This window comes from Ceratosolen solmsi, unplaced genomic scaffold, assembly GCF_000503995.2.
Source record: "Ceratosolen solmsi marchali unplaced genomic scaffold, CerSol_1.0 scaffold7, whole genome shotgun sequence".
In the NCBI taxonomy this organism is placed as follows: domain Eukaryota; kingdom Metazoa; phylum Arthropoda; class Insecta; order Hymenoptera; family Agaonidae; genus Ceratosolen; species Ceratosolen solmsi.
Genome location: NW_011948413.1, coordinates 3,437,876 through 3,461,886, shown reverse-complemented (window position 1 = coordinate 3,461,886; position 24,011 = coordinate 3,437,876). Strand labels below are relative to the sequence as shown.

The window sequence follows — 24,011 nt, the reverse complement described above, 5'->3', positions numbered from 1 at the left end:
AATATTATGCTTATTTGAATTGTGTGAAAATTTAATATGCATTTAAAATTAAATCCAGTAACTTCATAATATTTAAAATTATGATATGTACATTAAAAAGAGAATTAAATAAATTTTAAGCTCTTAAAAATCAAGAATTAAGGAGCATGATAAAAAACCTATACAATATTATTGTTGAATTGAATTTTGTGTTAATACGAGCTAATAATTATACTATCAGTTTGTGGTAAGAAGTAAGAATCAATCATCGTCGCATATAATATAAAGTCCACTTGCTTGAATTACAGAAAAATTAAATTTTTAGTGTTTAATAATGTAAAATAATAAAACGAATTATAAGTCAATATCAAATATCAAAGACAAATCGAAATTATATCATTAATATTTGATTTTATTCTTATCTATGATTGCTTTATAAGTTCAATATATATCATTCAATGTATGTGCTTGGGGGGAAATAATATATTGTCGCTAGCGTTTGATAAAATTCATAAATTAAGTTTTTGAATTATTGTATTTTAAATACTTTAATATTATTGAAATATGAATTATTATTAATAAAAATTCGTGCTTATTATCTAATCAGTCTCCTAAAATCGTTTATTTTTATGTTTATGACGTTTTTTCGTATAAAGACACTAATTACACATAGGTGAACTGACATATTACGAAATAGAAAATGACTAAACTTGTAATTATACAAATTTGCAATTTATTTTCTAGACAATACAGGCTTCTTTCATATTATATAATATTTATTACATTTGAGAATTGTTTAATAATTTTCATTTATTTACTAAATTATATTTACTAAGCTATACATTCAATATATAATAAATAATAAATAATTTATAATATTATAGAACTTTTACTATGCCTTTTAAAATTATTATTTTATAATTATGTTTAATAAATGAAGAGTTTGGTATTCTATTGGCATTACATTCAATGTGAATTTAAAATATTTTATGCCATTTACAATATTATTTATAAATATATTGCGAAATACTTTGTAATATAAACATTCAATACTTACTTTATACTTTTATAATTAGATAGTTGTAAATTTAATAAAAATTATGGAATATTTGGTTGTTTATTCAAAAGTTATTATAGATTAATTTATAATTTCTACACAGTATTAAATAAACGGTTTTATCTGTCTTAAATAAGTAATAGCTTATTAATTGAAAAGAAGATGATACGTGTAAGTATATAACGTGAGTGTTAACGTACTGGTAATACTGTACTTGTATAACGCTGTCAGCAAACTTGTTGACCATTCAGTGTACTCTTAGATTTATCCGAGTAAAGTGGTTATGTTCCTATAGCAATGGGTAAGTTATGCGTAGAATATATTTGTATTATTATATAAAACTCCATGAGATTAAAAAAAATTGTTTATTATGGAACTTACTGCTAGCATATTTTCAATTACCTTTAATAAAATTGATATTTTCTACATATATTTAATTTTACTTCAAATACATATATGCTAATATACAAATATGCGATTATATTTTTGCTTGCCTTAGTTTGGCCGAGTTTTAGGATAATTCATAAAAATCCATTTAAGTTTCAATAAATTATGTTCGTATCACACTTCATCGTTGTATTATTTTATTGGGATTAAGATTTCAAAGTAATTTAAATCTCTCTAAAAATAATAATTATTGAATTACACAGGAATCAACTCGTTTAAGAACTATCTATTTTATATTTGTACAATTTCTAGCATAATCGTTACAGCTAATCGTGGTTTTAAATTCTTTTCTGCAAAGATAGAGAGTATCAAACTTACGCCGTTCAAAGACAAGGAATTTCTAAAATTTTATAATAAAACTTTTTTAATATTATCTATTTTATTTGATATTTTATAGATTTTCAACATATAGAATGGATGCATTAATTATATAAATATTTTAAAACATTACGGATTATTTAAATTTTTATCGAAACATAAAATTATTTTAAATTAATCCATGTTTTCTCAGAAATTCTTACATAAATATTGTTTGGGCAAATATTTTTATGAATTAAATGTTGTAGATAGTATGAAATAGAATATATACATTTTTTGGAACATTTAAAATATTATCACAATTTTTATATAGTATATTAAATATTTTTAATTTACTATAAATATTCGTTTAAATAATATTAAAATATATTATAATTCAGTTATACCTACACACACACTTCATATATATCTATATAAATATGTAGGTAAAGTAAATGGATTAATTACGTTTATAAAAAATACATAATTTTTTTAAGAAAATCCAAAAATATATTAACAATAAGTGAAAAAATAAAAAAATACATGGTTACAAAAAGAATAGAATAATATACGAACATAATGATGAATTCTTTTTCAGTAGAAATATTATAAAAGCAATCTACTTAGGTACTTCGTAAAATAAAGAAAACGAGCAAAAATTTGAAAATATTATGTTTTTACACCAATAATATAATATAAAGAATTTATTTAAGACTATTCCATATATACTTTTTAATTATGTACTATTTATATTCAGTTTTAATTCATTTGAATTACTTTTCTTCATTCAGTTTTTAATTTTCTTCTTAATTGATATATAATTTAATTTTTCAGATTAAACATGAATCTATGTAATATTGAATTATTATAAAAAAAAATCTATATAATTTTAAGTATTAAAAAGCGTAATAAATTTATGAAAATTAATTTAAATTTTATATAATCTGAGGCGTTTCTATATCAAAATTTTGTAATAAAAAATATGGAATATTACAGAATAACATTAATATTTAAATATTGTTTTAAATATATTTTTATTTTGTAAAAGATCTTTATTTCATACTTTCATTATAATTAATTGTTTTATTAAAAAATATTATTAAGACTAAAGCTTAATATTAAAAAATTGTATTTTTCCATATTTCTATTACATTGACGCTTAATCTTCATTATGATACTGTATTTTCCGCCTCTCCATTTCGTCAATGATGAAATTGCTCTTAATACTATAAATTTCTTTATTAATTTTATATTATGATTTAAATATTTTAATTTCCATAATAAAATTTTTATTTGTATTTTATGTTAAAAATAAACGTCAAAATTATTATTATTACATTAATATTATTGTTTTTGGTTATTGATTTATACGTATATTATTACTATTTGTTTGATCACAATATTAAATATTATATTATTAAAAAATGTATATTTCTATTGTACCAATATATTATTTATTTTATATTACTTTATTCATTATTTATCATTTTCTATTATTAAATATTAAACATTAATGCTTATATTATGTTCTTAATTCTCGTATCCAGGGTTTGTTAAATATATTGTAATTTCTATTCATGTTTTTAATGGAAAAAATTTTCAACGACTTTATTTGTCATTTAAATTCCTAATTTATTCAGACATAAAATTATTTTAAATATAAAGACACAATTAATTTACTTTGCATGTTTCATAAATATAAATATTTAGTCATTTTATATATTTATTTATCTAGTAATTGTTGAAATATTGAAATAATTGTTTTTAATTCAATAAATTTTCATTATTACGTATTTTTATAATTTGTTGAGATCTCTAATATAAGTCTCTTTTAAAACTTTATATTTTTAATACGTTCCAGTTATTATTTCATATTTTACTTATCTTTTGATTTATTTATAAGGCAAAATTCTCATTTTATATTAGCCAGTGTGCATAAATTGATTCTTAAGTAATATATAAGTAATCCTATAAAGTCATTTTTCTATCCACCTTTTCTTTCTTACAATACATTTAGCATTATAAAATTTAATTTTTAAACAATGAGGTTTAAAATTATTTTAAACCCAAAAGATGATTCGCCGCCATTACAACATTTGTTTTCTGTCCCATGCCTTTTTGCCACAAATGTTTAATAATTGAGAAATTTTAACTATTTAAACGAACTATTTTGCGATGTATGATCATTTATAATCAAAGCCACTCAATTGCTATATGATAATGCAATTAAGTGACCAAAATCTCACTTATAACCACTACTAGCTCACTGTAATAAGCACAAGAACGTATATAAATAATAAATAATTCTAATAAATATTATTTTTGTATTTGAAAAACATAAATTAAATTTTTAATCTTTTATATTTACAGGTATAATCTGTTTAACTGTCGCTGTGTTTGTATTTTCAAATATTGTTTTATCGACCGCGATTCCGACTACTACTTTTATGAAAGGCAGTGATGCACTACTATCAGCTCCGCTTATAGATGGGTATTCATTCAAATACTATATTAGTTATTATTTAATAATAATATAAATGTTTCAGTTATTTAATTCTTTAATATGCATTAAATCGTCAAGGGAAAATTGTACATGATAATAAACAATTTTTCTTCTATAAAGTATCGAGTTTTTATAAATTTATGCAATTTTAATTTTTAAAAATTAAAAATTTTAATAAGTTAAACATTTTTTCATTAAATTACTTATATTTCGTTAAAATCTCTATATAATTGTTATAATTGAATGAATTTCTTCTATTAGAAATTAAATTATTTCAAATATAACTTCAAATGTTATAAATATTTTAGAATTATAAAATGATTAAATTATTATCTAAATGTTTACCTCAAATTGCCTAAAATTCCTATAAATAAATGTACATATTATTTCCCATTTCATATTAATTATATTTTAATTTATTATTTTGTAATTAATGAAAAATATTTTATTTTTTATATTGTTAATATATTTTTTAAATTAGCCTTTTAAATATATTTTTTTAAACTAAATTTTTCAGCATGATAATAAAGAAAATCGCAAATGACTGATATTATCTTAAAACGATTTAAATAATTTTGTTTTAATTAAAATATAAAAACAATATTAAACGATGATAGTTTTCTACATAATATATTTTTCACATAGATAATACGTTATTTAAATTTTTAAACAATTTAGTACAGTCAATTACAGTGTTTAATAAAATATTTTTTGCAATTTCTTATCGAATATTATAATGATCATTAATATCTAACATTATTGAAAATATTAATTGATATAATTTTTATTGGCATATAATAATGCTAGAACCATAATTATTTATTCATATTATTAATATTTTTAAATGTACACAAAGTATAAGATTTAAATAAAATAATTGTTATTCAAACATTTTAAAATGTACATAGTTTCGATGCGAATAATAACTTTTTGATTGAATTTTAGGCACAATGATTTACCCTATTCTTTATACCTTATCGCCAATAATGATTTAAGTAATTTTCAATTTGAAAAGAATCTAACAGATGATAAAACTTGGGGAAAAGATACTTGCAAAGCATGTGTGACCGATTTACCACATTTAACTGCAGGAAGAGTAGGAGCGCAGGTAGATTAATAAGAATCTAATTTTTTAATAATTACACTCTCTTTTATTTGAGCGTGCTATGTGCTGAGTAAAATAACACATTTTTACACAAATGCTTGTAATGATAATCAAAATTAAATAATAAATTTAAAATAGAAATAATTTTCATATTTAATACGTATTGGTTAGACTGATTTTACGAAATTTATTAATATCATTATTTTTCTTAGTTTTGGGCAGCATATGTTGATTGTAAATCACAATACAAAGATGCAGTTGAACTAACTCTTCGTCAAATTGATGTAATTAAAAGATTAGTAAAAAAATATTCTGATAAGTTAGAATTTGTATCAGTAGCCGATGATATTGAATTCACTTGGAAAAAGGGAAAAATTGTTTCTATGATTGGTATTGAAGGAGGACACTCGCTCGACTCAAGTTTAGCAGTTTTACGACTCTATTATGAACTTGGTGTACGATATCTTACATTGACTCATACATGTAATACTCCATGGTAAGAATAACACTTTTATTTATAATTGCAATGTTAACAAAAAACGGATTACTTTAGATAAAGTAGATTATTTTTAAAATTCGTATAAAAGTTCTAAAAAATTTTAAGAAACTAAATAAAAGTAACATTATTGATACTAATATAACTTTTAAAAACATTATATAAATTTCTTTTCATATTTAAGGTATTTGATAGACTCAAAGTAAAAATGAAGAAAAACATGTTAGTTTCATAATGTAAACATTGTATCAAAATAATGATCTTTGATATCAATTATTATTAATAAACTGCTTATGAATCATATGCTTGTACTTTAGAATATTAAAATTTAATTGCTTCAATTCTCAGTAGTGAAAATTTTTTTTTAAGTAAGATAAAAAATGTATATTGAGTTTCGTTAAATCATATAGTATGCTAACATTAAACATTACAATGAAAAAATATTTATAATTTACAATAAGTTTAATAAAATATCGTTCATAATAATTGTATATTAATTTTATATTTTAGAAATTCTTGAATATCTTATAAAAAATAATATTACGCTATCATACGGTATAGTATAATACTAGTAATATTATAAAACATTCAATTCTCCCATATTTATAAGATATTGGATAGTTCTATTCTGGAAGCTTCTATATTGGAAGATATATTTATTTTATTGTTTTTTACTTAAAAAATGAAGCCATGAAAAAATGAATATTTATCAGTTTAAAAGAAGTGTAGTCAAAGTCACTCACCAAGTTGAAATTAATATAAAAGAATGTACATAATATTAGTTACAATATAGTTACAATATGAAATCAATATTTTTTATAAATTCTGATAATTTGAATCAAGTGTGTTTATTTTAATAATTTTTGTTTTAAAAATTTTTTATAATGATGTCTTTATTGGTGATTCTTCAAAGTGGAAGGAGAACCTTAAAGCTGTGTTTCTTTATGTTCAGTAATAGTTCATTTTGTTATCAAATGCTAAAAAATTAATATATAAATGCGTTTTACATGATTGAATTAAATCAGTTTTAATCTTAAAATTGCATTCAAATATGTTATAAATATTTTATCAAAAATTATTAGAGAATATTGTCCAATTCATAAATTTCAATACATGATTTTCTACTCACAGAAATGTGTAATTTAATTATTGATTTTTTCTTGTTTGTATTTTTTATGTAAACGAACTATTTAACATACTTATTATTACTTTTAATTTTTAAGAAAATTTTTCATTTAATAATAATATACAATTATTGTGATTTTAATTTTTAAATAAATAAAACTTATTTATTTGATTTTATAAAATGATTTCTTACGGTATACGGATTATTTTTTAATAATGGAAGTACAGATTTGGTTACAGAATTATTGAAAAATATGAGACTTCGTTCTATTAATAATAATAATTCGTTTCTTTTTATTAATTACTAATTTGACAATAAATATGATTACTTGATATTCTATTATTTTAGTATATTCATAGATATTCCATTGCTTAAATTTTTACAAATTCAACAATACCAATAAAAAATCCATTAAACATTATTACACATCAATAATTTATCTCTTTTTTTTAATTTGAATTATTTTTTATGATTCTTGTATATTCATAGATATTTTTATAACATTAAATTTTAATATAGTTAATTTATAAATATTAGATAGAATTTTTCTTTCATGCATTAGCTTACAAAATTATTATTGCTTTACATATCATATGATAATCTATAATTGCTAATTCATAGAGTTGTATATTTATTAAGTTTCTTCATATAATCAAATCATATTTTTTAAAAAATACAGTAATGGTAAATTCCGGAAGGGTTTATATAAAATATACAAATAGTGTATAATTTAACTTGATATTTGTAATCAGATTTGACTTTGATTAATGATTTTTATAATTAAATCTTTATATAAATATTTGTATTCTTATACAAGTGGGTGTGCACACATGCTTACACATTTTCAAAGTTTGATTCTAGTTATTGTTATTTTATTTTTATATTTATATTTATTTTTATTTATCGTCTATAAAAGGTCAACTACTTTTATTCAAAAGTACAATATTAATATAATCTATTTTTCTTTTCAACATTTTAGTATCGTATGCTTCTCACATTAAATTCATTTTTTTCTTTTTTTTTAATATTTTACCATAAATACTAATCAATTTTATATTATAATTTTCACATTAACGTATATTATCAATTTCACATGTTTAATATTCTAGGGCAGATGCCTCATCAATAAATGATCAATTCATGTATAATCTTACAGAATTTGGGCAGGTAAACTATACATTTAATAGTAGAATTAAAATATTTACATTTATTTTATATGAATATAAGTGTTTAGAGAAGCGTTGTTGCTATTCTTAAAACATAAAATGAAAATATGAAAGTAATAATTAAAAAACTAAATAAGTATTAAAAATTATATAAAAGAAGGAATAAAAAAAATATAATAAAAAATTAAATATAAAATAAAAAATTTACTTATATTATTAATTATAATTTAATAATAATAATAAACAAATAATATTAATTCTTAGAAAATTTTTCTACTAGAATTCTACAGATTCTTGCATTTTCTATTTACATTTCCATATTAACTTAAACATAGAATCAGCTTTGCACAAAATAGAAATACCAAATTTATATATATATATTTGTATATATTTAATAGATTATAGTTTGGGAAATGAATCGATTAGGAATGATGATTGATCTTTCGCACGTATCGCATAATGTTATGCGCAACGTACTTAGTATTTCAAAATCACCAATTATTTTTTCACACTCATCAGTGTTTACACTTTGTAATAATTATAGAAATGTTCCTGATGATGTTTTATATCAAGTAGTAAGCATTAGTTAATTATATTAATCAGAATTTATATTAGGAAATACAAAATTTTATGTTTTCAGAAAATAAATAATGGTATTATAATGATTAATTTTTATAACAGTTTTGTAAACTGTGATAAATCGAGAAATGCTACGCTAGAAGACGTTGTCGGTAAAACTGAATTGCCTATTAATTATAATATATCGATAAGCATGTAAATGTTTTAATTTACTTTAATTTTTTAAATAGTATTGATAACAAATTAAAATGTTGATGGAAATATACACATTTTTCTGCAATAAATTAATATTTTATCTTAAATAAAAGTAAAAATACAAATTTATTTTTAAATAAAAGAAAATATTCTAATATGAAAATTAATTTATATTATATATTGTTTTTTATTAATAAAATTATTGAAGTAATTTAATCTTTCCATAGCTCATATCAATTACGTCAAAAATCTTATTGGTATTGATCATGTGGGAATCGGTGCTGATTACAATGGTGTTACAGAGTAAGTATATAATTTATTCTTTTTACCTTGATTAAATTGATTCAGAATACTTATTTTAATTTGATATTATATTGTATATTATATACAACAGCGTTTATTCTATATTTTAAAAATGCATTTAAAATTTTATAGCCGATGCTTGAGTCATTAACATTATAAATTATAAATTATCTTGAGGTATCCATAATATTTACTATACGTTTGATAAAAATATTAAAAATATGAAAATTACATACTTTAATACGCTGCTATATTAACAATATTTTTTTATTAACTTTACAATATTTTATAAATTTTATTTATATTCAAGCACCTTTATATTTATAGAGAAATCGAAAATGTTAGAAACGAATAATTTTAGTATTTGCGTTTATAATAACATTACATAATTCTAAAAATTAAAATCTTTTTATTAATTCAATATCCTAGAAAGCGCGTCAAATAAATAACAGAAAAAATAAAAAATATCTAGAATTATTTAAAAACATTATTTAGAAAGCATTTTGAAAAATTACTTAAGAATATATAATATTAATTAAGAATAAAATTTAAATGTATCTAGTTACATGTTAATTTTAGTTTTTTTTTTATATAATGAACTATAATGTTTATTAATATAGAAAATAGATAATATATATATATATATATATAATCGTTATCCCAAAAACTTATAGTGAAAAATAAAATTATTATTTTATTCAGAAGTCTTACATATTCGATATTTTATATGCTAATTTAATATATTTATGTTTAATTGTATTCTTTTGAAAATTATTCCATTTATAATATTAATTTTCTCGTATACGCATAAGAATTTATTGTTTTAATTTCGTATTTTTATTTAATAATGGTATTGTAATATATTTTAGCAACGTTTTATTTAAGCTCAAGTTTCTTGTTAAGTATTTATATTCATTGTTCTCTACATTTATAACAATAATATTAATTGAAGTATCTAAAGATTCTTTTTAATTTATTTTGAATTTAATTTACGACAATACCGGATTTTTAGGACACCAATAGGTCTCGAGAACGTCTCGAAATATCCTGCATTATTTGATCGTCTTTACGCCAATAAAGAGGGTGAGACAGAGTGGAGTAAAGACGATCTTGAAAAACTAGCTGGAAGAAATTTGATCAGAGTCTTCAAGGAAGTCGAAAGTGTTTGTATTTTACATATATTTTACATATTTTCTTTTTAGCAATTATTACGCAGTTTACTAAAATCTGGAAATCTAAGTTCTTAAATATTTTTTTAAAATTTGATTTCAGAAGATTTGATTCGAAATATGTTATTTTAATATTAATGCTATCATGAACTTTCTAGCACTTTCTTCTTAAGTTTTTTATTTGTAGTTGCGACGAATGCAACGAATATGGCAATTGTAATAGATTAACATTGCTTCATTATGTTGATACATACTGCATGTTTAATGAAAAAAAAAAAAAAAATTACATTCAGATAATTGTTATTAATAAGATTTATGATTAGTAATAAGAATACAAAATATTAGATCAATTTTCGATCAAATAGAATGGAATATTTTCATTATTATATTAAAACTTTCTAGAAACGTCACATTAGTACTAACGTGTTTCATATTTAAATAAACAATTTCATGTCCTTCAATGCTAATAAAAACTATGTAGTAATTGCTATAATATATCTAATTGAAATTAAAAGGAATTCTAAGTTAGCAAGAAAGACATTTTTTTATGAAAAATCTCAAATGGTTAATGTTCGTGAGATATAATGAAAACTCTTATACAGGTTCGTAACTCAATGAGATTTCAGTTACCTTATGAAAATATTATTAGCGGCAACGAACTCAGAGTTGCTCAAGAAAACGAAAAATTGAAACCGGGTCTTTGTCAGACAGCAAAAGAGTACGTATATTAAAAATTATTTTTATTTATTGTTTAATGTAAAATAAATCTTAATATATAATTATCCTTTAGATTGAATAAAAAGTACTAAATATCTAATCATTTTATATTACATATTTGCTATTATTTACATGAATTGTATAAAAATCTATTACTAAGGATTTTTAATTCGAATAATAGTTACCAAATTGAATTTAATTACATAATAATTATAAATTATATTAATTTTTTAGATGGAACAATGTAAAGGAAAAGCTTGAATTGTAACGTTATAGAAAATAAATGCGTATCAATCATCCATTAATGAATGAATTAATTTTAAAATAATAAGTTGTAAAATACTTCATAACATTGTTAAAAAATTATTTATAAAAATATACAAAATAATCTAAAAATTGTATCGTCATTTTTAATCTACCTTAAAATAGAAAAATACGCTATTACATATGTAAGTCACACGTAATTTACGATAGTAATTATAGAATAAGTTTGTTTACAAATATGAATTTTCTTGCATGTGGTGGGAGCTGAAATTTATAACTATACACATGTGACCTTACTGTGTTTCGAATAATGTGGTCATCGTATAAGGCGAACGCTCAATCAACTGGATTACGTCGCATGCAACGGTAGTCTATTATTTGATTTCGCGTGTATACTTTGAAGAAACAAAGAAAAAAATGTTTAGTCACAAGTACTCGCTCGTCATATGCATCTATACATTAGTGTTACCTTCCTCTTGTGTTGTTAAGGATATTTTAACCTCTGCTATAGGTAAGATTGCCAATATATGTAATCTAAATAAATATAAAAAGTACGAAATATCCAGTGATCATTTTGATGATTTGATGTAAGCTTTTTTTTTTGTTGAAATGTTTAAGCTTATTTTTATATAGCTAAGGTTATTAAACGTCGTTAATAAAATTATAATATTAATATTTTATAAAGAATTCATTTAATAATTGGAGAATTTTTAAATATAAACTAATTTACTAATTGAATCTAATTCACAAAATATTTGATAAAAGTTTAATTTGTAAACGTAAAATTTACTATAGTATTAATATTTTTCATATAATAGTATGTAAATTTGTCATACATTATGATTTACATGATCAGTTGCTCTAAATGTAGAGCAAACAAATTTTCGTTTTGAATATTCAAATATTATAGCTAAATAAATTCAAATAAGCCGATAACATAAAGATAAAGTAATTCGTTCTTTCTATAGGGCTAGTCAAATTAAAAAAACAATTGTTCACAAAATTAACGATTGTACGCAATTGAATTTATTTTTATTGAAATTTAGTATGATGTAATTCAATATATATATCACAGTTGAGTAGTTATAAAATGCATGATATTGCATTCAAAATAAAAATAGAAGTAATAAAACATTAATTTATTTTAGAAATAATTTTTTTATTAAAAAATTTAAATAAAAAACATCTTCAGCAAGTTAAAAAAAATTTATTTTCATTTTCTAATTCCTAACTACAAATAAAAGCTTAAATTTATTTTAATTATATTTAATGAATATATTTTTAGTTTAGTATATTTAATATTGCGGTGTATTATTTAAAAAATATATTTAAATAAAAAATATATTATGAAGCAAATTTCAATATAATAATTAGATATTTTTAATCACAGGCATCTCTGGAATCGCTCCAGATTATCAAAATAAAATAAACTTAATATTATATCAAGGGTAAGTATTTTTGTTCAATTAGGAATAATTAATATTAGTGTATTTAATAATGTAATTAATTCTTATAGAATTAGGTTTTAAAAATAATGAATGACATTCGTATTAGACGCGCATACACAGATTTTTACTATCTCCATAGAAATATATATATTTTTATTAAAATGTAGATAAATACTAGTTAAATTTTTACAGATTATCATGTTTAATTTTCAATGCAAGGTTTTGATTATGATAAAGCAATTATCTTTTATTAATATTTTCAGTTTGTTTATAAAACTGTAATAAGTAATAATTGCGATATTTGTATTTGTATTAAATTTTTTAAATTCATATTTTAATGTTTGATTTAGTAATCATATTTTCAATAACATTATATAGTAATTGCCTATCTATATTAAACTTAATTCAATCGATATATTTTATCTTAGTTTTTATAAAAATTATCTTTAACAGATTATCGGTGCAAAATGCTAAATCCTATAAATATTCACTTGCTGAATCAACTGAATTAAAAAATCATCTTGATATAAAATTGCCTTTCGTTCTCTATGTTCACGGCTTTATAGAACATTATTCTAATGAAAGTGTCCAAACCATTATTTCAGGTAATTGATGCATTGTTTATGAATATTTAGATTGTTATATCTAGTTATTCTGAAAAACAAAAATTTGATAAGCAGTTAAATTGATTTATAAGGATGAATTTTCAACATACAATTGCTTAATATGAAAAAATATATAAGATCAATTAATTTATTATTTATATATATAAAGAGATAATCATTGAGTTTCTACAATTTCTAATTTAATTTTTCTATAAAAAATTGATAATTTTTTAATAATTAGTTATGAGTATTACAAATATAAATTATAATTCATGTCATTATTTACTAACTCTTACCCTTATTATGACTATTGTTATTATGATTGATAAATTTTTAAGATTGCTATTGATAATATTCTATTAAGATATTGACAGTGTAATACAAATAGTCAACGTATTAAAATTATAATACTCTTTTTTCAGAATAATCTTAATATATCTAAATTTTCTATATATAGCATATCTTCAGAAGGGCGCAGATAACATTGTAATATTGGATTGGAGTGCGTTCTCTTATGAAAATTATGCAATATTGTCTAAACGTATTAAAACCATTTCAATGTTCACGGCCAGAGCACTAGAGGACTTAGCAAAAGCTGAAATATTAAATGTCGATACTTTGCACATCGTAAGTCACTCTCTAGGTTCACATCTAGCTGGCTTTCTGGGACGCTTTCTTAGTTTTACTATTCCCAGAATTACTGGTATGCCAAATATGCTATTGAATTTATTTATTAATTAAAGAATTATAGTATTTATAAATTTAATTAAATTATTTATATATTTAAAAGTTATTTCAAATTTATATTTCATTTTTTTCCATTTTTTCAAATCAGTTTTAATGGAATAACTGAAACACAAGACATAAAAACAGTTCTTTTAGTTATTTAAAATTTATTTAAGTGTTTTTATCTTTTACAAATATACATAAAAAATTTTTTTGAGTTAAAATTTTCATTATATCAATCAATATTAATTTATATAAGATTCAAAGTAGAACAACAATAGTACAAATTAATAAGAAAAATATAACATTATAAACACGAAAAGTTAAATAAATTCTAATTTTTAAAACGCTTTTTGTTTTCAAGAAGATGTTAATTATTATAATTTATATAGTTTATAATAATTTAAAAAGCTTCATGCATAGAAAAGAATACGTTAATTTATTTAAAATTGAATATAAACATAAGTATAGTTTATCAAGTTATAAGTCGTTGGTTTCGATTAGTAAAATATTAGAGTGATAATAAACTAAAATTTCCCAAGGCGTTAGTTTATCATACTATACTAATGAGATTAAAGTCTAGAATCATTTAGTTGCAAACATGTCAAATGCAACGTATATTGCTACAATAGTTCAATGAACAACTGTGTTCGATCAAATTTCTGCTATAAAATATTAAACAGATTATACATGCATCAAAAGCTAAAGCTTAGTGATTTGTGAGTTCTATTTCTATTTACTTAGAATAAAGGTATTTGAATATATTTGAAGTTCTAAACATTATAATAGATGTTTCTGGGTAGTTGCTTGTATAAAAATTATTGTATAATTTTTTCAAATTTTAATACCTAAAGAGAGTAAAATAATGATCACGTGAATTGTAAATAATTTTTTAAGGAACAAATAAGTATTAACTTTAAAACGCGTATAACACCATATAAAACATCTACGCTTTAATTATAGGGAATTATTTATAATAATTGAAATTAAAGCGAATTGTGATTATTAGATGAAAATTATCAAAAAAAAAAAAAAAAAAAAATGAGTAGATTAATTAAAAAATAATCGTTTTAACTGATAAGAATTGGCATTAAATAATTACTTATATCAAATAAAAAATCGATGAAACAATTATTTGATTGCAATTGTCATTTATTATAAAGAAATATAATTATATTATATATTCGTAGTAATATCATACATAATAAATTAAATAAATACAAAGTTCTCAAAAATTTATATATATTAATATTCATCTAAAATTCCCGATATTCTAATTTACACATTCAAAGTTAAAAGTACATATAAATTCTGTATATTTTGGTTCATAAAGGATTATATTTAAAAATTTTTTTTTTATATATACATATATGAGTATGTATGTTTTAATTATAAATATTTAAATACATTTAATTAAATATATTAAAATGTATTCAATTATATATATTTATACAAGTTTAATTAAATATATTCTACTAAAAAATAAAAATACAATTAAGTACATTTTACATATATTTAATTCTATAAGTTTTATGTTAAATATGGTATACTTGTATTTTCATTTCTCGATAATTAATACCTGATTCTTGGAATTTATTCAATCCATTGTTTAAATTTTCTGTAATAAGAATTTCAATAATATTTTTTCATGAAAATTATTATATTATTATGGTAAAAGAATAATATTTTATATTCTAACTAGTTTTTTTATATATTAAAATATTAAGAAATAAATTAATAATATGTGTAAATTATTTTAAAAAATTTTTAATTTTATTGCAACAATAATTTTTTTTTTGTGAATAAAAAAGATTGTAGATTGAAATTATAGTAATTTCTAAATTTTTAATTCTTATGAATTTACAAAAGAAGCTATAATTGAGTAAATATAAAGTGAAGATAAGTTATAAAATTTACTTCTCCCAACTAAAGAAACTTTGATCGGCCATTATTATAGCTTTAGATCCGGCAAACCCTCTGTTTTATCAGCTCAACGCCGAGCACATAGACAATAGTAGTGCAGAAATAGTCGATGTGATCCACACAGATGGTGGTATGTACGGAGCAAATCCCAGGACAGGAACTATTGACTTCTTTGCTAATGGGGGCATTAGACCGCAGCCTGGATGTCCAGCAATAGGTACAATATAAAGTATTCAATCATATAAAGTAACAATGAAAAATATTCAATTTATTTAAAATTCCTGATGTCCAAAATATCAGTAAAATTAAAATCACGTTAAAAAAATTTTCATTACTATTTGTTTAACGGTATTTATTATATGTTAAAATCCACTTATCAGAATATCATAAGAACGAGTGTAGTGAATTTAAACAGGACATTCTTGGAGTTAAAAATTAATTCAGTACATTATTTAATTTAAATTTTTATTAAATATACATTCTTTATCGTACAAACTATTTTGTAATAGTAATTCATAAAATTCTTAAGGCTCATAACCATATATATGTATATATATGTTGTATATAATTATGTACAAGTATATGAAAATTTATCTATGAGATATTTATATATGAGAAAGAGAATCATATAATTCATGAACTTTTACATAATTTAAAAAATACCAAAATCATTTTAGAAATATTGAGAGAAAATAATAATATAGTCTTACTATAAAGAAAAATTAATTTTCTTATGAATACAGTGTATATTCTTAAAGAATTTATAAAAGTTAAACATACACTTTTGATTTACATTTTAAATACAAACTTTTAACATTATTCAATATTATTTAATAATTTTTTTTTTTAATAAAGTCTGATATTTTAAGTTTGTCTCAGGAAGAGACGGATTTTACTTAATTAGGAAATTTATTTCACTTTCATCCCAATAAAATCATGAACTTGATTAAATAAAATCCTATATTTTTTACTCATAAAATGAAAGTTAAAGTAGAGAAATATAATTTAAGACATTACATGCACATTCGACAAACTATTATATTATTAGTGTAGATTGTTATTTGAAATTTGTACTTAAATGCTTTTGTTTAATATCTTAATTAATTATATCGTTAATTTCAGTAAACGTTAAAATAGTTAAAGCTTATAAAATTAATAACCAAAACAGTATAATAATATATGAAAATAAATGTCAAAATTTAATTAACATATCCGAAGCATTGTTAACAAATTTTTTAATATTTTACTTATTAAAACTATTATGTTTCTGAAAATATAACAAAAATAATTATAATTTTTCAAATATTTCATAAGATTTTTTAATTATTAACATTTTTGTAAAAGAATTTTGAAATTGTTTATTATTAATGGTAGTCTAGAAATTTCAAGCCGCAAAATGATTTGACTACATTTTTATATTGTTTAAAACATGTATAATACGCTAAATATTTGATACAATTTGTGAAGAATTTTCTATACATATAAGCCAACAGATTTTTAAAAAACAATCGTATCCGTGTTTATTTATATTGTTCGCTTTCAAATTAATAAAATTGCAATAACATACTATGCAGCTCACTAAAATAAAAAAAAACGAAAAAATGATTATTTTTAAATTAGTAACAATATTATAAAATTCCCAATCTTTTTTCATATTAAAGTGTTAAATTTATATGAAATAATATATTAAATTATTATATATTTTTTCAAATCTATATACAGAAATTTAAAAAATAGAATCATATTTCAAAAGTTTTATACGGTCGAAATTTCCAAATATAAATATAAATATAAAAATATAATTATAAATCTCATTCGACTATAATAATTTTTACTAGGAAGTATTTTAAACATTATTAAAAATAATATATATAAAACTTAATGGTAAAATTGTATTTAATCCTTTGGAAAAAAACTAACTATAATTTTACATTTATAACGTATTTTTTGGTTGTATTTGGAACAGATATAGTTTATAAATAAATGCAAATTTTAAAACTTAAATTAATTTTATATGCACCGTATTAAGTCTAAATTATAGAATATAATAATTACATAATTACTAAATGGGTATAAATTATATCCCAAATGATATAAAATGGATGTTTTTAACATACGATTGTTCGATAACAATTTATTGCAAATAAATTTTGTTTATTCAAATTTTGTATTCTACATGAAGTCTCAATCAGTGTTTTCTTTTTAATATTTTGAACCTCATGATATTAAAAATTTTCAGAATACTTTAAAAGTAATTATTATTTATTATTATTATGAAATATACAGGTATGTGTAATCATCATAGGTCATGGCGATTCTATTCCGAATCTGTGTTAAATGATACAGCTTTTCCGGGCCTTGCATGCGCATCATTTGAAGACTTTAAGGCAGAAAAATGTAAGGAAAACGAAATAGTCTACTTTGGATATTCAATGACTGCAAAAAGGTAAGTATTTCTTAGAGTTATCGAGATATATATAAAGTATATGGTAATTTTTTAATTTACAGACTTAAGTTTGTTAAAAATGAAGATATTATTTTAGTATGGTATATTAAACTTAAAACATAATATTTCTTAATGATTAAATTTTTGAAGCATATTTTCTGAATATTTTAGTATTTCAATTTTTAACAAAGAAATAACTATAAAAAGACTTTGTTTTTTTTTGTAAAACAATAAGACATCTATACAACAATGTACAATTACACATAATACTATACAAGAGTATTTGTTGAGTTATAAATGTTATAAATAATATTGTCCACGATCAAATATAGATAGACATATTAAGGGGATAATAAGAGTGAAGAGTAAAATAAAAAAAGACAATTATAATATTTAGTAGATTTAATAATATAATTTATTTACAGCAATTCCTTTTATAATTTAATAATTAAAACGTAAGGCATAGAATTTAAAAAATTCATTTAAAGATATATTTATTTAAACATCTCCACGTTCTATTTCTTATATTTATACATTAATAACAATGATAATTAATATTACTTTCACATTAATTAATTCTATACGCTGAATGATCTGAACAAATAATAAATTGAATTAAATTTGAAATATTTGACATTATTTTCTATTCAAAATATATGAATTAGAATCAAAATTACTCCTATTTTGATATGTTTAATTGAAATAATATACATAGTAAATATTATATAGTTCATTCAACATTTACCATCTTAGTTGTTCCATAACATAGTCATTATAATTACTTAATTCAATTCATATAGGTTATCAAAAAAGGATGTTACGATTTTTGCTATGATTATATTTCGAAATTTAATCTATAAGCAGAAATTTAATTTATAAAAATAACAATTTTATGTATGCACAATTTGAGATTATAGTAATTTATCAGTTCTAATTCAATTAATCATATTTTCATCCATTAATAAATAAAAACTTATGTTTTCTCATTAAGTTTTTTATTCATTGTAATTGCCTTTATTTATTGTTTTTTCAGAATATTATTATTCAACATAATTATGTTAATAATATTTTGTAAAGATATGAGTACATTGTGTACAGCTATGATAACAACATATATAAGCATTATTAATTCTTACTGTTAAATTCATTGAAATGTACATAGTAAATATAAAAGAATAGTATAAAAAATAAGAGTATAATAGAAATTCATGATTATATTTGTTTTACGGCTTTGATTATAAAATATTGATGACATAAATGGAAGTAATAAATACCAAAAATATTTAAAATATTTGAAATCCAATTTAATTAACTGTATGAAAAATAAAAAATATTATTAATGGTATCCCATATCCATATAAAAACTTTTAAAAACTACATATGAATCAAGATGCCGACTATTTATTGATTAATAGAATTTTCGATATTGAAACATTCCTTGTATCTTGTTATCATGAATATTATCATAAAAGTAGACTTTTGTATAAAAATGGAAACGTTAAATTGTAAATAAAATAAAAAACTAGGTCGTAAAGTGTTACTTTAATAAGAGAATTACAATTGATTGCTTGTCTCTGTTATTAAAGATAACAAAATGCAATTAATATAGAATTAATCAAATCTTGAAACAAACTTAAAACTATATGAAGCTTTAACAATAGATGAATATTTTATTTAGATAAAAATTTTGAATTTTAAAATTAAGATTTTTATAATTTTCAATGTTATTTTAAGATGAATAAAACCATTGTTAAAAAAAAAAAACAAAATTAAATTATAAAGACTGAAAATTTTAAGTTGAGATTGGAGAAATATAACATTCAAAATATTATTTCACAGAACTTTTAAAAGTCAAAGTAATTATATATTTTAATTACACACAAAATAATATATATATATATATATATATATGTATATCTCTATATATTAAGGCGAGATATTCTTTATGATTTATTAGAATATATAGTTATAATTAACTACTAATCGTTAACTGCTTATTAAAATGTTAAAAGGGAAATTGATTATTTATAAAATTTATTATCTATAGTCCGGGTATAATTATTCAATAGTCTACCCCGTATTCTACGTATTTTGAAATATTCAATTATATATATAAAACAGTAAAATAAAAAACAACTTTACATTAACAAAATTGAGCACATACAGAATCTGTGAGAGTATAGAAAATATTTTTCCTAAATTCCTAATGATGTATGAACAAGACACATGTAATCTGTAGAATAACCAATTTGTATATAATGTTTACGTAACACATTTTTTTTTATATTTATCATTGTTGTATTTTTATTATATTGTTTAAAAATTCTGAAGTATAAGTAATTTAATATTATATTTATGTCTATACTTAATAACTTGGTAGAAAATTTAATTATAAACGTAAATTTATTTTTTGTATTATTTTGATTTTGTTATGTTCTCTTTTATTTTATTAATAAAAAATCATAACTTGGTAATTTAATAGAATTTCTTTTTTTCAATATTTTTTATTACATACAATATTTTTCAAGTATTTCAATTTCATTATCAAGTTCATTTATAACATATATATTTAATTATAATTTGAGGCGTCCACGATATTCAAATTTGATAGTTACATCTTTTTACAGTATTATGATGAATTGAACGATAGTGATAGTGATCGTTAAGAATTAATGATGCATGAAAAATATTTGATATTTTTGTTATAGTCAATATATTAACTTTAAAATGTTATTTATTAATCTAATAATCATTTAATGAAAGCTTTAAACTATAGGCAAGTAATTATTTAATTTTATATGTTATTTAATTTGAGGCAATGGTGCAAGACTTAAGTTTACATTGATAATAAATTTTTATGTAAATGGAACAATCAGCTATTCTTTTCATTTATAAATAAAATTAATAAGAAAATTGTTCCCTTATACTTTTTAAGAATGAAGCAGTAAGCTAACGTTTAAGTTAAAAACTCATGTCTATATATCTTATATCAATGGTATTTGATAGCTCAATTCAATCAACAATTGCTAAAATAGATAGATATGAAACGGTTAATTTTTGATGATTTAATGATCCCGAATTTATTTCAAATGACAGAAAATAGACTTTAATTATTAATTGAAATTGAAAAAAAATTTCAATTTTTAAAAATTAATTGAAAAAGAATTTAAAATAAATTATATATAATAAATTATAATAAATAATTATATATATAATAAAATATACATATAAATTATATAATAATTATATGATTATTTTGTTTAATTTATTAAACTCTTATGGAGTTTCAATAAAGATCATTTTACATTACAATGCATAAATTATCTTTTTGGAATTTTAAGACAAAGTAATAGAAATATTAATAAAGTAATTGAAATATTAATAAAAGTTGCTATTAATCATTGTTAATTATTTAGTAAATTTTTGCTTCAAAATTTTTTAGTTTCGATCCATCAATAAAATATTTAGTAGTATAAAATATATATATGCAAAAAATATTATAAGATTGTACCAATTAAAATTTTTTATATTAATTAATTAATAAAGAATATATCAACTACTATATTCCTCTAAATTTTCAAATATATTTGAAAATATTTTTTATATTATAATAAATTATAATATTTTGTAATCATTTTTTTTAGATCGGGTGGTGCTTATTACTTTACAACTAATAAAGCCTCTCCATATGGAAAAGGATCAGATGGACTAAAATACGTGTAATATATAATTTAGATTACTGAAAAATTGTTTGAATGTTAAAAATATAAGTTTAAGAGTCTAATATGAATATAATTATGTACTTATTACTTTATTATAAACATATGAATTTGTATATATTATGTGAAATAAAGATATTTTAATGTATTGAACGATTAAACTGATAGTTTTTTTTAAACCTAAGTTCAATAAATATCAACAGTTGTTACGATTCTATTTTATATAATTAATACTAGAAATAGAAGGCGCGCGTCTATAATCAAATAATTGCACTATAATTTTCATATTAATCAAAATTCAACTCCTATCAACATAACTTGTTAAATTGTTCTTTAGTTTTTTTAAAAGAAAACGTTATTGAATGTGGTTTATAAATATTATTTGGTTGATATTTATAATTTTATAAAAATATTAAAGACAAACGCAGATAAAATTTATTTTAAAAATGATTTTTTTTTTTAAGTGCATGCATACAGCAGATATTTCTTTTAGACACGCGTCTTTTCACTTTGATAAATGTCTTTACAGCTTCTCCATTAGATTAATGTCGTTTAAACAACATCTATTCTTGAGATACATGCTTTATAGAGAAAAAAATGTGTTTTTGGATTGAAAACGCCAATAAGATAAAAAGAATAGGAGTTCTCAAAAATCCTGAAAATAAGTAATTAACGATAGAACTTATTTTATGATACATTATATATTAAAATATGATATAAAATTTGCTTTATCGTATTTTTTTTTTTTTTTTTTAATAATTTAGTAACTTTGAATAAAGGAATAAAACATTATTAAAAATATTTTTAACTTATAGATCCCTTGGATCAGGAACGATTCTCAGTTTCATTTAATCGAATTATTCTAGTTTGGAATGGTTTTCATTGTACAGTCAAACGAATCTATTTTCGTGAACTATAACTTTGCGATGAGAATAATGAAAGTTTACGTAGTACAAGTATGTAGCTTCAGTGTTTCTTATTTACTCCCAATTATGATTATTGAAAGTAATATTCGTCATACAGAATGTAACGAAAATTTAGATTCATAATATTAGTTACTATAAGATAAAAAAAAGTTGCATTATTAATAAAAGTCGGTGTAAAATAGAAATCTCAAGAATTCCTTCATTTTAACAGATTATATTATATTTCATCAATTATATAAAATATTATTTTTCAAACTAAATTTTTATTGAATACAGACTATGTTTTATGACAATAATGAATATTCAAAATATAAAAAAGTTGTATTTTTTTACAATAAATTACAAATAAATGTTTTCGTAATTGTTAATCAATATTTTGACTTCAAAATATGTATTTTTATACCAGATCTTTATATAAAAAGTATAAATGCTATGCAGTTATAAGCATATTTCTGCATATAGCACAATGAAAAAATACGTATTTTTGATCAATTTAGTCGCTTAGTATTTAAGCTAATATCGATATATTTTTATTTAGGAGACAAAAGAGTAATTCGGCTCCTTTGTTCAAAATCCCACAGAGTTAAAGTCCTTTATGCAATTCGAGTGCTGGCACACCTACCATCAATTCAATAAAACTTTGCTCAACAATTGTTATACGAGGTACTAGCAGCAAATTCAAAAACAAGTTTTAACGAATTACGTGAAATAATAACGAGTGATTTAACGTTACTTTTAAAGATAATACTATTTTCTTTTGAAGTTTGTAATTCAATTTCATCGTATATTCATTATAACTTAATACCAACCATAAA

General features: G+C 20.4%; 2 protein-coding genes across 2 annotated transcripts; both read left to right on the top strand.

Moving 5' to 3' along the window:
* Positions 1 to 1,333: 1,333 nt before the first annotated feature.
* On the top strand, positions 1,334 to 11,407 carry LOC105367626 (dipeptidase 1). The gene is made up of 11 exons (XM_011506394.1): positions 1,334 to 1,337; positions 4,151 to 4,271; positions 5,229 to 5,391; positions 5,601 to 5,884; positions 8,120 to 8,177; positions 8,575 to 8,751; positions 8,817 to 8,907; positions 9,178 to 9,253; positions 10,266 to 10,416; positions 11,025 to 11,140; positions 11,374 to 11,407. The coding sequence occupies exons 1-11, from the start codon at positions 1,334 to 1,336 to the stop codon at positions 11,405 to 11,407; spliced, it is 1,275 nt and encodes a 424-aa protein (XP_011504696.1).
* A 302-nt stretch (positions 11,408 to 11,709) lies between these two features.
* Positions 11,710 to 22,288, top strand: LOC105367278 (pancreatic lipase-related protein 2-like). The gene is made up of 7 exons (XM_011505932.1): positions 11,710 to 11,914; positions 12,794 to 12,851; positions 13,305 to 13,456; positions 13,914 to 14,159; positions 16,140 to 16,322; positions 18,392 to 18,551; positions 22,196 to 22,288. Exons 1-7 carry the CDS (start codon positions 11,821 to 11,823, stop codon positions 22,272 to 22,274), a joined length of 972 nt encoding a protein of 323 aa, XP_011504234.1. The 5' UTR covers positions 11,710 to 11,820; the 3' UTR covers positions 22,275 to 22,288.
* The last annotated feature ends 1,723 nt before the right edge of the window (positions 22,289 to 24,011 follow it).

Bases quoted from the DNA above. Each gene is read 5' to 3' on its own strand.
- LOC105367626 (XM_011506394.1), top strand. The intron at 5,392-5,600 runs GTAGATTAATAA...TATTTTTCTTAG, and splicing joins CAGGAAGAGTAGGAGCGCAG to TTTTGGGCAGCATATGTTGA. The intron at 8,178-8,574 runs GTAAACTATACA...TATATTTAATAG, and splicing joins ATCTTACAGAATTTGGGCAG to ATTATAGTTTGGGAAATGAA.
- LOC105367278 (XM_011505932.1), top strand. From the start codon at position 11,821: ATGTTTAGTCACAAGTACTCGCTCGTCATATGCATCTATACATTAGTG. The intron at 11,915-12,793 runs GTAAGATTGCCA...TTTTAATCACAG, and splicing joins TATTTTAACCTCTGCTATAG to GCATCTCTGGAATCGCTCCA. The intron at 14,160-16,139 runs GTATGCCAAATA...CCATTATTATAG, and splicing joins TACTATTCCCAGAATTACTG to CTTTAGATCCGGCAAACCCT.